General features: G+C 40.0%; 1 protein-coding gene and 1 long non-coding RNA gene across 3 annotated transcripts in view; one reads left to right on the forward strand and one right to left on the reverse strand.

Moving 5' to 3' along the window:
• The window catches only part of LOC136445860 (uncharacterized), an 83319-nt gene that overhangs the window by 13854 nt on the left and 53763 nt on the right, over positions 1–15702 (reverse strand). For both annotated transcript variants that reach the window (XM_066444057.1, XM_066444056.1), the window contains exons 39-57: positions 15374–15580; positions 14736–14910; positions 14227–14378; positions 13647–13769; positions 12643–12777; positions 11966–12197; positions 11503–11651; positions 10997–11175; positions 10501–10627; positions 10055–10235; positions 9569–9765; positions 8932–9115; positions 8385–8555; positions 7748–8018; positions 7392–7454; positions 7148–7227; positions 6707–6847; positions 751–907; positions 286–428 (exon numbers count right to left, since the gene is read on the reverse strand). In XM_066444057.1, coding sequence (XP_066300154.1) covers positions 286–428; positions 751–907; positions 6707–6847; positions 7148–7227; positions 7392–7454; positions 7748–8018; positions 8385–8555; positions 8932–9115; positions 9569–9765; positions 10055–10235; positions 10501–10627; positions 10997–11175; positions 11503–11651; positions 11966–12197; positions 12643–12777; positions 13647–13769; positions 14227–14378; positions 14736–14910; positions 15374–15580 — 3067 coding nt within the window. The remainder of the gene's footprint in view (positions 1–285; positions 429–750; positions 908–6706; positions 6848–7147; positions 7228–7391; positions 7455–7747; positions 8019–8384; positions 8556–8931; positions 9116–9568; positions 9766–10054; positions 10236–10500; positions 10628–10996; positions 11176–11502; positions 11652–11965; positions 12198–12642; positions 12778–13646; positions 13770–14226; positions 14379–14735; positions 14911–15373; positions 15581–15702) is intronic.
• Positions 4594–5404, forward strand: LOC136446441 (uncharacterized). Its single transcript, XR_010757568.1, has 2 exons — positions 4594–4648; positions 5247–5404. It is a non-coding gene; the product is annotated as an uncharacterized lncRNA (long non-coding RNA).

Here is a 15702-nt window from a genome sequence, read left to right on the forward strand (position 1 = left end):
CTTTCCACAGCATTTACAACGTCGCATTTTGTGAAAATTAGCAAGGGTGTTATAATGTTTATATGTCTTCGACTTCTCGTCACTCTTATACAAAATATAAAAAAATCTAAGTATTTTCATTCCATCTCCAGACAAATTCACAGACACACACCGGCACACACAGACACACACACACACATTCTTGATCCTCGAATGAAAACATCGAACTAATAATCGATCTCATTTGCATGCAATAACCAACCAGAGAGGAGCATGCTTGTATAACCTTTTGAAGAAAAATATCACCTTTGTTCCAGAAAATGAGGAGAGGCATATCATCTGTCCAGTTGGCAGCAGCATCAAACGTAACAGTAACAGCCAGAGAACAGTTCAGCTCCTTCTGTGCCAGGGGGGCCAGGTAGAAACTTGGTCTCATAACAGATTTGATCCTACACAAACAATGTTCAATCACATAGCCTGTCATGATACGAATTTTTGTCATATTTAATTATTTGTTATATACCCATTTGGTATACTAAATTCATATTTGCGTAGATATTTTCACAGTAAGAAGTTATTGCAAAAATAAAACCACCGTCAACATTTCAGTACTAAGCTGAAATACATCTAAATGAAGTCTGTAGATATATCACATCATTTGCCATGGGCGATAGGTCACTACTTTTCGTTGGAATCGCTGTTACTTTGTTCGTACACTAAACACACACTGCATACTCAGTCCTCTAAATCATATACTAGTACTAAACAAACCGTTTCCTAAGGATCCTAGCCGTCATGTCTGCCTGTGTGGTGAGGGCTGGTTCAGTGATGAAGGGAATGAACCCGTCCGAGGAGTCTGATGCATACCCTGCTGTCTCCCTCTCCTCATCCAGCATCCCGAAGGAGATGGTGGTACCAGGAGGTAACACTGCATTCAAATATTCAAATAAACTAAAACAAGTGACTCAACGATATAGATTATTTCTTTAGTTGCACTAACCCAATTGCGTCCGGAGGTCATAAGACCAATATTGTACAGTGCTGACTTCATCTAACAGTAAAATCTGGAATATTTTTGGCGACGCATCAGGGGCGAGCCAAATTTTTACTATATTGTGTGCAGATTGCAAGAATTCTAGAAATTGTACAGGAATGTGAAAGTCCATCACGGCACGAAATCCGGTATTTAAGCATGCTTAAACGCAGCGTAAACGTGACGTTTATTCACTATTTCCGCAACTTAACGACCCCTATACGTCTGCTTAAAGATTGCATTTAAGGTGTCCTTTCCGGAAGTGCGTTAATGTACGTATTGGCACTCATTCACGTGTATTTACGTAACTATTCAACGCGTAAAGACGTCGTTATGGACAATCTTTCCGTACCTTTACGGAAGATCCAACACGAAAAGTATGCGTTTCTTGAGACCTTTCCGTAACCTTTTGTCCATGTTTATAATCCGTTTTCGTCACGATTTTCTCTACGTTTATGTGCCGTTCACGCAGCCTGAAAGGCAACTTAAAATCATACCTTTCCTCGGTATTTCCGTGACCTTTTAACGACCATAACGTGCTACAAACGTGGTATCTGCAAGGCGTTAAGGCGTCGTTATGGACAATCTTTCCGTACCTTTACGGAAGATCCAACACGGAAAGTGTAAGTTTCTTGAGACCTTTCCGTAACCTTTCGTCCATGTTTATAATCCGTTTTCGTCACGATTTTCTCTACGTTTATGTGCCGTTCACGCAGCCTGAAAGACAACTTAAAATCATACCTTTCCTCGGTATTTCCGTGACCTTTTAACGACCTTAACGTGCTACAAACGTGGTATCTGCAAGGCGTTTAGGCGTCGTTATGGACAATCTTTCCGTACCTTTACGGAAGATCCAGTTTCCTTTTCATTATACAGTATCTAGTTTGATCCTTTACTTAACTTGCTACGGATGGCTTTACCATTCCGAACCCTTACATATACAGGTAAATATGGATATGAAAGGCAACAGGGCCGGTAAAAGTTTAGAACAATTTATTTCAAAGATGATAACACTGCACAAAAACATGTTACGCCATTATAGCGAGACCCCTCCCCACCTTAACGAATATACACATACAAAATGGAATAAATGATTTCTTACATGGACAGCTAGTTTCATTTAAAAAAATGTCACCTTATCATTAATAAACTATTCAGGCTATTCCTTACTCCAACTACTAACTATTACAATGTGCTTCCAAGTTTTAACCCTAGCTAACTATTACATCGACACCAAAACGTAACCTCTAACACCAACTAACCCTACGTCTAACTTTTCTTCCCTCCCGTGCCTTTACCAGGCCCCGCGGATCGCTAGGAAAATAGTAGAAATTGGCCAAATAGAGTGAATTGTAACAGTACAATCATTCTGGGTTGAATAACACTTTCTAGGTACTTGCGGTTACGTCATCGGTCGTCATATTCTAACTTGTACTTGACGCGGTCAACGAGGGATCAATCTCACATTGTCGGTAGGTTCTCCCTTCACCATTTTGCGACATTTCCAAGTCCACGATTCCGGTCCCAGTGTTGGGCGAGACGACAGGGATAGTTCCTATCAAGACAGGTAGACAGGTTCCGATTTCACTCACGCTAATCTCCAAGCAGATCTATAGGTTGCATCAAGACCGTATCAAACTGGCAGAGAAAGTACTTGGATTGCTATACATACAAGCTCCTTCTTCCAGTTGGATACGCGGTCTTTGCAATCCATTGGGCCTGGTTGGAGGCTAACTCACGTCGTTGTTTAACCGTTGTCTCCACTGGTACCGGGTGGATTTGGAGATACAACGAAGTCCCGAATCGCGTGCCCGCGTTCAGCATCTCCACCCTCCTTGGTTTCACCCAGGAAGTATAATCCTATGAAAGTTACCTCCTTGGTTTCACCATGTTGTACAGGCTGGTGTCCTTGTCCCAGCTTTACGTTTTTCCGTCGGGGTTCCGGGTGGTAAGAACAACGTTATGGCCATAACTTGTGGGTTGAAACGACTGAGTTCAAATTTCCTTCATGAGCTGTCTTCGCTGTAAAAAAATAACTGTCTCTGGGATATACGGTTAATTTGAAAAAGCCACCCTTTTCTCTGATTGGGTAATGCCCTGTCACATGGCATTCCACTAGTAAATATGGAGATGTTGCATTACCATCTCAACGTACCGCCCCAGCTTGTTTACGACTTCACACTGTATAAATTTGCAGTTGAAAAGCAGACGTCCTTGCGTTTCGCTTTTGCCCCGAACACAACAACTGACCCGAGCGACAATAGAAAATACTGTTAGCGGCGATCTTTCTAGAAGTTACTTGTAGATAATAAAAAGGAAAACTGCGTGAGAACACGCGTTATTTGATGAATTTTGATACAAAAAAAATGAAAAAATACACAAAGCTGCCAAAACGTGCCGGCGGCGCGGTCTCGATCCGCGGACTGAGCCAATTTGTGCGGCGGCCAAAGACAGTATGCCCGCCGACCTATAGATTTTCAATCTGGGGGAGTTGTTAGCTCAATGTTCCGCGTTGTTTTCTAAAACTGAGAGCACCGTCAACCCAGCCTAAAGGTAACAGAAGGTTAACGGAAAGGTAAAAATAACGGCGAGGATAAACGCTCGCTTTCAGACAGCTTTTCTCTACCTAAACATAAAAGGGGGGAGGTCTCCCCCCTTCTAAGTAAACCGCGCCTAAAGGTAACGGAAGGATGTCGGAAAGGTAAAAATAACTGCGAGGAAAAACGCCCGCTTTTTGACAGCTTTTCTCTACATAAACAGAAGAGGGGGAGGTCTCCCCCTTCTATGTAAACCGACCCCAAAGGTAACGGAAGGATATTGGAAAGGTAGAAATAACTGCGAGGGAAAACGCCCGCTTTCCGGCAGCTTTTCTCTACCTAAACATAAGAGTGGGTTATGTAACCAAAACCTATATGCAACGGAAGGATATTGGAAAGGTAGAAATAACTGCGAGGGAAAACGCCCGCTTTCCGACAGCTGTTCTCTACCTAAACATAAAAGGGGGGAGGTCTCCCCCCTTCTATGCAAACATAACCTATATGTAACGGAAGGATATCGGAAAGGTAGAAATAACTGCAAGGGGAAACGCAGGCTTTTCGACAGCTTTTCTCTACCTAAACATAAAAGGGGGAGGTCTGCCCCCTTCTATGCAAACTGAACCTATATGTAACGGAAGGATATCGGAAAGGTAGAAATAAATGCAAGGGAAAACGCCCGCTTTCCGACAGCTTTTCTTTACCTAAACATAAAAGGGGGGAGGTCTCCCCCCTTCTATGTAAACCGAGCCTAAAGGTAACGGAAGGATGTCGGAAAGGTAGAAATAAATGCAAGGGAAAACGCCCGCTTTCCGACAGCTTTTCTCTACCTAAACATAAAAGGGGGGAGGTCTCCCCCCTTCTATGTAAACCGAGCCTAAAGGTAACGGAAGGATGTCGGAAAGGTAGAAATAAATGCAAGGGAAAACGCCCGCTTTCCGACAGCTTTTCTTTACCTAAACATAAAAGGGGGGAGGTCTCCCCCCTTCTATGTAAACTGAGCCTAAAGGTAACGGAAGGATGTCGGACAGGTAGAAATAACTGCGAGGGAAAACGCCCGCTTTCCGACAGCTTTTCTCTACCTAAACATAAAAGGGGGGAGGTCTCCCCCCTTCTATGTAAACCGAGCCTAAAGGTAACGGAAGGATGTCGGAAAGATAGAAATAACTGCGAGGGAAAACGCCCGCTTTCCGGCAGCTTTTCTCTACCTAAACATAAGAGTGGGTTATGTAAACAAAACCTATATGCAACGGAAGGATATCGGAAAGATAGAAATAACTGCAAGGGAAAACGCCCGCTTTCCGACAGCTTTTCTCTACCTAAACATAAAAGGGGGAGGTCTCCCCCCTTCTATGTAAACCGAGCCTAAAGGTATCGGAAGGATGTCGGAAAGGTAAAAATAACTGCGAGGGAAAACGCCCGCTTTCCGACAGCTTTTCTTTACCTAAACATAAAAGGGGGGAGGTCTCCCCCCTTCTATGTAAACCGAGCCTAAAGGTAACGGAAGGATGTCGGAAAGGTAGAAATAACTGCAAGGGAAAACGCCCGCTTTCCGGCAGCTTTTCTCTACCTAAACATAAGAGTGGGTTATGTAAACAAAACCTATATGCAACGGAAGGATATCGGAAAGATAGAAATAACTGCAAGGGAAAACGCCCGCTTTCCGGCAGCTTTTCTCTACCTAACCATAAAAGGGGGAGATACCTTAGAATATAACTGCTGTTTTTTGTAAGCTGTAGCATAAACACGGATAAAAGAAGATCAACTCGAAGATAGGTATGGACTGTATGTCTAATTTTGCTACAAAGTAGACGTACAATGTGCGTGCACATGCATGGTGCGTTGTTTAAAAAAGAAACTTATGAGAAATGACTTAAGCGGGATTGGTGTTTACTGGAAATGGGTGTATCTTGAAGATCGAAGACCGTTTCGGGTATACCAGCTTTTCTCCAAGAATTTAAAAATTGAGGCACTATTAGTCCCCATCAGATAATATATCTGCTTGGAGTAATATTGGTTACTGATGTACCATAATGTTTTATCTATACGATGTATATAAGGATGCTTAAAGTCCATGGAAAGATATAGCATACATTTAATTCATGTTAACGAACGCGGAAAGGTTGCGGAAAGCTCAAATCTTACTTTCAGCGACATTAACGGCCCCGTAAACTCTGCTGAAATATTTCCCGACCTTTAATTCTTGTTTCCGTCATTCGGAAAGTTTGCTTAAATATTCGATTTCGTGCTGTGCATGGGACGATAACTCAAGAATGCCTGGACGTATTGTCTTCATATTTTGTAGGTGGGTAGGTCTGTGGCAGACCTTGTAATGATTGGATTAAGGGCCCCCTAGCGACTTTCTATGGTACTGCAGGGGAACTTTCACTTTTCAAATCTCATCTTTTGAACATGCTATAGTCGTGATTTTTAAGTGGTGGATAGCTCTTTGTTAGGAAAATATTTCCTGTAGATTTGGACCCCCTAGCGGCTTTTTTTGGAACTGCAGGAGCTGATTTTGACTCAAACTTTGAAAGAGAATAACGCAAGAAGGGGATGATGGATCATCATGATTTTTGGTGTGTAGATAGCTTAAGTGATGATTAACATAATCATGGCAATTATGCAAATCAGTATCTGATTTGCATAATTAATGAAGACAGTTAATGAATAAGCTGCATTCTATTATAGGACTCTCAAATACATGACATATATAACTGAGAAAGAGATAAATATCGCTATTAATTATATAAATTAAAACTTAATTTGCATAATTAATGACAAAATACTTAGAATCCATAGTGGTCAATGATGGGGATTTCATTTTTGCACCATTTGGAAATTAAGTAAATGTTGCCACTATTAGACACAAATCTTGCATAGAGGACCTCATTTACATAATTTATGAGGAAATGGTACGATATCTTTTTTTGTGAAAACAAGATTTTTATACATTGGACAACTTGTGTTATTTTGGTAGAGAAGGTGATCAACTGATATGATTTATACGAGGTCCTTATTTGCATGTGGGCTAAAAACGAAAACGTTAACAGAGTCCACCGTCGTCATGGCAACATCTTTTTATGTTGCCAATCTTGTTTTGGTTGGATCAGACCCTATATCTCTAGAAAATATATGTTTTTACAAATTATATATATACCTGTGCTTGACTCAACTTTGACATCAAAGTCATCCTCTATCGATCTTTTCTTCCTTCGTTCTGACAGAGTGGAATTGAGAGACGTTTTGCCAAAGGACAGTTTTTGCCCTGCCACAGATGCCACTGCCTTATCTTCATCAGCTGGAAGTATACGGAAAACATCTTATAAGACGTAACAAAGATAATGGTACAATATCAAGGTAAATGGCCATACTATATCAACTAAATCATTTCACCTTTTCCCCTTTTGTCTTTACCGCAATGCATCCAGCTTTTGATTTAAAGGTTTTTGCGGGATAAGATCGGATGTCACCAATCAAAGAAGAAAGACACATAGATTGTATGTTTTATGAGTTTCTTGAAACCTGATACAAGAAGTTCATTGGCATTGAACAAGTCTATCTTAATGACGTATATATCGATTAATTGCCGTATACTTACTTATTATGGTGATAGTATTCAACTTTTTTGCTGCACAGCTACCGGCTTCATTACACATCTGAATAGTCGGGTGCATGCACCTGCAAGACATCGGTAAAAAGAACATAAATGTGACAAAAATGTCATTCGCTCGAATTGTTTTGTTTAGAATGTAAGTCAAGGAGCATATACAAACATGAAATACTTCGATATAATGTGAAACAGGGCCTTGATATAAAGCGTGAGAGGACATCAATATACTTACGATCCAGGAGGCATGTTAAACCTGCTGACACTAGACGTGGAACTATTAGACCCCGCACTGTCGCTGAAAGGATAGTTAATATATAATAAGATAAAATCTATATGTTAAGGTACTGTGTTAACACAGTTAGTCACATCCACAAATAGGTTTTATCTAGCATCCCCTGTCTTTGGCCAGTGACTGAAAAAATATATCGGGTGTAATCTGAAACCTCTGACCGTTTATAGAATGCATCCAGTTGCCTGATCTTTTTTTATTGTGTTCCTCATTAATCTACTTGATGTGTAAAATTAATTGACGGACAACACATTTGAATCCTGTCATATTCCCACTCGTTAAAACTAGTTTTCACTAACCTGCATCTTGAAGAAGAGCTGAGGTCAGACGTTTTGGAGTTCACAAAACTGGTCATAGACCTGGAGCTACTTGTGGATGACCCAGAACTTGTGGAAGTGGAGACACTGCAGACATTGGGAGGTTTGATGTCTGTCAGGTTGGCCACTACTTCACCTGACACCAACAGGCCTTCACCATCCTTAACCTCCACTGACCCCGAGGAGTTGGTACCAACGACAGTGCAAGGGAAGATGTCGTCAGTTAGGTCTTCTCTGCTGCTCAGGCAGTATTCTAGAGGGGATACAGCCAACAAGTTTGCTTTTACAGTGTCGAAGAATCTAACACAGCTTTATGAGTTGATTGGCTGATTCCATTTTTTTCATTGCTTACGAAAACGCATTGAAAGTCTTTTATTCGCTACCAAGGAGTAACACAACCACAGATGTTTTGGTGGCTGTCTGTCAGTTTTTTTAGGTTTACTATCCACTGCGGTTATGTGTAACTGCTTACAATCCGGTCTATTGGTTGTGAATAGAGAACTTTAATCAGTAATATACCAACCCGATATATATACTATCTTTATGGAAGTGGTCCTATGTGTACATCCCTAAACGTACCTGACTAGGTTTCAAAGTCCAATCAAATCAAGACAGTTACCAATTCTGCTGACGCTGGGGTCTGAGGGCTTGGAAAACGTTCCACCAGTGACTTTGGGGTTGTTGCTCTGTTTTGCATCAGCCTGGCTGGTCTCCACATCAAAACCTTTTGCTCCTGGTACTGTAGTGTTCACATCAGTCATGTCGGGTGGATCAAACAGGCACTGAACACCTAATGACCGTGTTAGACAAATATGACGCCATCATGTTATTATGAACAAGGTTTCAAATAGATGGAACGGTTCACAAACACGAAAACCCAAAATCCCATCTTACTGTAAGTCCGAATACATAACGTTAGTACGATCGTTTCATTTGTTCTAGTAAATATTATTATCTAATTAACAAACAAAACTGTGTTTACATGTAAAATCTGCTGTAAAATGACCAGATTTCTTGATGATTGTAATCGTTTAAGCCTTAGCCTGTGCACTAGATTATCTTGGGTTACAAATATATGCCATGTTTTAGAAAAAAAACATGTTTCCATGAAACAAAAAGAATGCATATCTTACTTAGGAACTGGAGAAATCTAAGTTTAAGCTCACCGCCAGAGGTTCCAATGCCGAACAACCCAACATTGTTGATTGCCTTGACAGTGACGTAGTATGTCAGATTACTCTGCAAAGTGCCTTCTAACCGACTGTTTGAGGCAGACTGGTTTAGCCCAACATAAGTAAAATTCTGGATGTCCGTTGATCCCACAGATGCCCCTATTGCCCACCAGTATTCCTTCGAGAAACGGTATAAGAACATTGATACAACACTCTCTACAAGGACTGTTCATAAGAAAATGCTTTGGTAAGGCAAAGCCAATTTAGTATATTCTTGGTTCTTGGATAGTGCAGAATAGAATTATAACAAGAAGAAAACACGGAGATAGAGGCCTTAGAGGAAAACTTTAACGTTACTTCATGCACTCCCTAAAACTGTGTTTCAAGGTAGTGTACGACTTCTTTCAGGCTCTGATTTCACGTTGATTTTCTAGTGACACTTAACATCTTTAAATGTCTCAGAGTTTTCAAATATGATATTCCAAAAGGATACATCCGCTGTAACGTTTGGTGCCAGATCAGTTTTCTGAGAAACAAGTCAAGTGAAACTTTTTCGACGTCAATGGACATGGATGTGCATTATAGAGCAGTGTCTAATATAGTATTTTGCATTGTCATTACTATTACTTACTTTCACACCACTCTCATTGTCGATGAAGTTGAAGAAAGCTTTGATGGTGGAGTTAGACTGTTGGAAATTCACTGGCTCGAGTTCACCCTGCTTAACATCAATGTGGAAGATGATGTCCATAACTGGGGCCGTCACATCGATGTAGAACCCAGAAGACCTTGAGGTCACAGACAGGCCGTTGCTAGAGAGGGCCCGGACTGTAGTGGTAATAGCATCTGAGAAGTCTAGTATTGGTAAGATCTAGACACAGCATATACTGCTCTACTGTCTTTTTGCTCTTACACAACAAGTTTAAGAAATAAAAACAGATAAAACCATCCCAATCTCAAAATTGAACAGTATTATACAAAGTGTTATTAACCTTTTCCTTAGGAAATGGGGGACTCTTTTCAAGTTGCAGATCCCTATATTGTACCAATAATTGTAATGACAGATAATTTTGTTTGGACTGTGTGCCAACAGGAGTCGAAATATATTGTCCTTTACCTTTCAGGACATACGCAATAGGGTTGACCTCAACTGTCCCATTGACACTTTCGTTTGTGGTGGCAGAAAGCTCGAGGCCAGACAAGGTGAAAGGGTACAGGACAACCTCTGACCTCTCACAGTCAAGGTCACAGGCAAAGTGACTGCATGTGTCCAGACAGGGCATGCAGGGCTCTGCCACCTGAGGAAAAACATATAATGTTTTTACCATTCTGATACAATCTTGAAACAAAACCTAACCTGGCGCTTATTCACACAATTTAAAATATTCGCAATTTACAGTTAAGTAATAATCTGTTAGGTCTGACAAAACTGCAAATAATATTTTATCTTTGAATTGGAGGAAAGAACTTAGTATACATAAATGTGGCTATTTCTTGTATTACTGATTGATATTATTCACACGACTTGAAACCAATTCTTATGTAGTAACTGTACTAGTTTACCGTTTGAAATGGCAAAACCATGCTGCCATCATCAGTAAAAAGGCCTGCTGAATATCGTAAGATTGAGGCCTTGTTTCCTTGGAATGGTCGACCGTGTCTGCATGGAACGTCGCTGGTTGGGGGTAGCCTGTGGTCAGTTTGCAAAGTTGACAGTTATCATTGGGCCCGGAGCAAAATCGTTTTTCTGTCACCCGCAATGGTGCAAGTGGTAAAATTTAATTTGAAACGTTCCTGCCTTAAAGTATAAGGCTGATGACTGTTGTACTGACATGTACACATACCATCACCATGGATAGTTTTGCTGCTCTTCATTTGATCTTTCTGTGTAACTGTACCCTTTGGTATTACACACAGGAAAATGAGATTTATCAGTTGGTTCTAGAGATTAATGTTGTATTGAATATTAAGGCCCAATATTGACATAGATCTAGCTACTAAGTGACTAATGATTCGCCATCCATAGGCATTCAAAAGCAATTCAAAACTTTCAACCTACACAACATTGCGAAACAGTGCAGTTGTTGTTGGAGGTTTAAATTGTAATTCTAATTCAGGAACAGTGTTGTCTCCGTTCCACAGGTCGAAGATCAACTTCGTGCCATCAGAGAAGGATGGGAGGCCAGCGACTACAGCCTTCGTCTGGCTGTCAATCAGAAGTTCTAGACTCCAGTGCTCCTGAAGAGTAAGCCATTAAGAGTTTTATTATGCACATACATTATAAACCTCTTCGTTGTCCTGCATGTTATGTATTCTACTACATCTACGTGGTTATGTATCTTCTTAGGGCCTATGATAATCATAGATTGTACTTATCAAGGGTGTACTTATCATCAGCCCTAAGATTTATAGATTGCTTTAGGGTAATTCATATATTTTAATATTTTATCTCTGCGTATAGAACAATTGTGGCAAACATTCAGGTAGATTATTATTAGAATAGATGTTTACCAATTATGGCAGAGAAACACTCTATGCTAATTTCGGAGCAAAGGAAAGACCTACCAGACCCTCTCTTGAAGTTGACTTGAAGATAAACTCGTATGTGTGCCAATCTTCTGAAGGGTCAAAGTTTAGACTCTCCATTGTCTCGTACTTGGCAGGGTACTTGTTGTCATAGTACCGGCACCAAAGTACAATTTTTGAATCCAACACTGATGATGGACAAAAATAGTCTTAATGTTATCATGAAAAGTTGGACAAGCTATCAAAGCTACAGGACATGATATTCCATGGTATGTCAGGAATACCCTATCATATGTGTGTTCTTAGCATCATTTCAAAGGATACATGCACATAAACATGATACACGCAAGGTACAGATATAGATATAAACGCCATAAGACCAGAAATAGTGAATGCCAAGACCTAGTTAGGGATATTTGGAACATAAGTAGTCAACTTTTACAGAGTCCTATTGTGTCATTAAAGCAGTACAGTTGTTTTAGACATGTGATCCTAAATTTACCTCCATTTGTGTGGATCTGCATGCCGCAGGCTGACTGCGTTGTGAACATCTCATCTTCATGCCCTTGATATGTCTCTCCTTCCACCTTGTCTTCAAACACCACGTACTTCGGCACATCCTGCTGTGTTTCTGACGGTACCTCTTCCGTGTATGTCTCTACTGTCACAGTGACATTATCTGGCGCATCAGTAGGCAGCACGAGATGTATCGAGCAGTCACATGGACACATGTACTGCGAAGAAGATGACATTAAATTTCTAAAAATGGCACCATCAAATGTCATACCATGGGGAAGCTCTTTCAATAGATACTTAGGAATTATATCGTCAGTTATTTTTGATATGTTGGCTGGTCTAGTTGTGTTGGAAGAACTTAACATTCAAATCCAAATAAAATGGATTGTCAATGATCTAATGATTGCATTCTAAACATGTGGTGGGGTTTTGCTTATTGAAAACTACAGTGTAATTTTTTAAGCATATAGTTGTGCATATTTTTCTAAGCGCATATTGTATGAATTACCATTACGTTTTGATAATCTTAGCTAGATTAGAGTATGCCTAAAGTGTGGTATCATATTAATGGTTGAGATGATGTGGAGTTTACACTAACTATTTTCAATTTTTGTTGAACATCCCTAGATAAGAAATGAATAAAGTAAGAAGTTTCCTCAGTACCAGGTAAAACTGATCGTTAGTATTCTGGCAGCAGTAGAGACACACATCGAAGTCCCCGACAGTCCCATCCGGGCCGTCCCAGAATACAACAGCTGTGATGGCGGAAAAGTCCGAGGCTACTGTCCTGATGTCCACCTGGGGAATTCGGATCAAAAACTGATGAGGATCATTTTTTAAGTTACCGCACTTCTTACTAAACATGTGGACTGGCATCCTAACCTTAGGCCATGTTGATTCGATAATACGGATGACATCCTTTGGAAACCCCAAAACTGATGCGAGCCCGCAAAACAACAACAACATAAGTTTGGCAAAAAAAGTCGTCTTCATTATACAATCTTAGTTGTCAGTAAGATTCAGGAAGTTCAAGAAAAGGACTAAACACACAAAGTATGGTATACCGAAAAATACATTCTTAATTTTAGTTCTTTGACTTTTTTTTTCTTCTTTAACTTTGGAATTTACTATAGCATTCTAGTATCCGTTTTCCGATCTTGTTTGCAATCTATGGCATATATCTGTTGATTTTGCATCTACTTTGTATAATTTAGAGTATGGTCGAAACCTTTCTTGGGGGGGGGGCAGACGAAAATTAATGCGCACGCGGATGTTATCCATATTATCGAATCAACATGGCCTCACTACACTTAATGTAAAAAGTTATGACTTTTCTTGTTGTAAAAGAATAAAGATAGTTTTTTCTCAAAAACCGGACACTGTCATTTTCAAGTTATAATGCGGCCCAAAGAACTACTAACGTTGGTCTTCTTGAAAGTATTTCATGAATATAGCTGTTATAGTCTTCAATGATCAGACAAATAAAGGTTGTATTATTCACTCTAAGAGCCAATTTCAAAAAAGAAACAAAAGATATTCAACATAATCTTTACATGTAAAGCCATGTATTAAATGTGAACATTGTTCAAATTATTGATACCTGGTTAAATCACTCTTAGTTATAATAGGGTACCTAGCTACTGAATAGGAATGCCCCCTGACGATACCTTATATGTGCCACCCTTCCGTATGTCAGCATTCCTGTATATGGCACCAGAGAAAATCTGTGGAGACTGGACATCTCTCTCCATGGTTATCACAACACCACGACCGTCCTCAGATGGAACAACCTGCAAAGATCAAACGGCGCATCACGGTATTAAGGCAACTTTTGCATATCTAGGTGTTTGGTTTGTTAATTGACCACTGTCTACCATGGAGCATACACATCAACAAACTGTGCAATATTAAGACGTTTATTTTCCATTTTACCACCTAAGACACTGTCCATGCTGTTTAACTACATGGTTCTTCCAAAGATTGAGTATTGTGATACTTTATGGACCAACTGTGAGAAACCTCTCTCTGACAATCTCCAGAAACTTCAAAACCGAGCAGAACGGCTTTCCTCGGTCTGCCACGTACATCACATGTAGATAATGTACAGTTGTTTGTATGAGGTTGGAATTCCCTCGTATCCCGCCGGAAAATGCACCTCCTTAAAAGCATTTAAACCAACAGTAGCAACAGAAATGTCATTTTCAACCTCTTTGATTGAGGCATATAGTTGTGAAGGTACTGCCTTACCTGTTTGGGCCGAAATACAATGTCCCAATCTTCTGCAAGCCCCCAGAAGCTTGTTGTTTTAACTGTAGACCATTCAACATCAGTAAAGAGGGAAGGTGTGTGAGGACATCCCTTGTTGTCATTACTGGGGTCTGCCAGGTGCAGGACACTCCCTTTCAAGAGATACAACTTGTTAACTGTTAGCAATACACACAGTTTTAGTCAATATGTTGACATTTCCTGACACATTGAATGATGTAAGTCTTATACCCTGACAAACAATTTTTTCATCAGGTTGCAATTGGCGACTGACAGACTCACAATGTTCTAATATACACAACCAAGAAGTAACATATAACGGACGACGTTTCGGTGACCTTGTCCCATTCTTCGTGGCAATAATGATTGCAGCAAGATATCACTAACATTGCGGTCCCAAACGTATTGCGACATACATAAATATTGTTCAGCAAAAATGTCAACACGGTGTAAAGTGCAATGTAAAGTCATTTTTGTCCATGGATCAGAACCTTCAACTGTTGTTGTGCTTCCGATGAAGGTGACATCCTGAAGAAAGTCCAGACCAGTATGAACGTCACCAGCAGTGATCTCTTGCACGTCATAGATGACAGGTACAGAACGAGTGCTCGTTCGTCTACCAGCTTTGTTGAAAGCGGCCAGCTCAACGAAATAGGGAGTATTTTCCTAATGGAACAGACAGCGTAGTTCGTTTTCAAGAAAAAATATCCAATGAGTTTTCCTCCTCAAAAGCAACAACATAATGAAACGACGTGGCATAATTTATGTGGTGGTTATAACTTGTTCCGAATATGAAGCGAAATAGGAAAAAAAATTTGAAATGTATGCAGTATGATATATTTCCTTCATTCTCGATTACAGGTGAACATCATCATCGCAGTTAAACAATTTAAGTAAAAGTATTAAAAAATACAATAAAAGAAAATACATGACTCCTGTTCCTTTCTACAAATTTTGTAAGACAATTTTCCGAAAGGTTGGTAATAACTGCACTGTTAATTGATTATCATGCTTTCCATAATGTTCATTTTACATCATTATTTATGATTTATAAAGAAAGTTAGTCAATTTTTATGTGAATATCCAAGCAAAGAGTTGAACTGAAGAGCAAATCATTTTTGTAACAAACCTGCAATGTGAGCCCCAAGAAAGTGTAGGATGGGTAACTACTGTTCACGGTGACATGTGATATCTCAGACATGACATTCTCATCTGAAACTGCACAGGACTTGGCAGAATAGAGAACCAGTTCAAAATCGGAGAGATCGCTCTCAGGGTCATGGTAACCTTCCCAGTGAACTGTGATGCTCTCCTTGGTCACAACATATGCCAGTTCCTACAAAACAGTAAAGACAATCATCGTTATCTATGATATAATTACCATTGATTTACAAATGACAGTCATAGGTTGCTGTTACAGGCTGTAAACATAGATAAGGTCTAACTTAACGTTTGCTT

This window comes from Branchiostoma lanceolatum, chromosome 12 (assembly GCF_035083965.1).
Source record: "Branchiostoma lanceolatum isolate klBraLanc5 chromosome 12, klBraLanc5.hap2, whole genome shotgun sequence".
In the NCBI taxonomy this organism is placed as follows: Eukaryota; Metazoa; Chordata; class Leptocardii; order Amphioxiformes; family Branchiostomatidae; genus Branchiostoma; species Branchiostoma lanceolatum.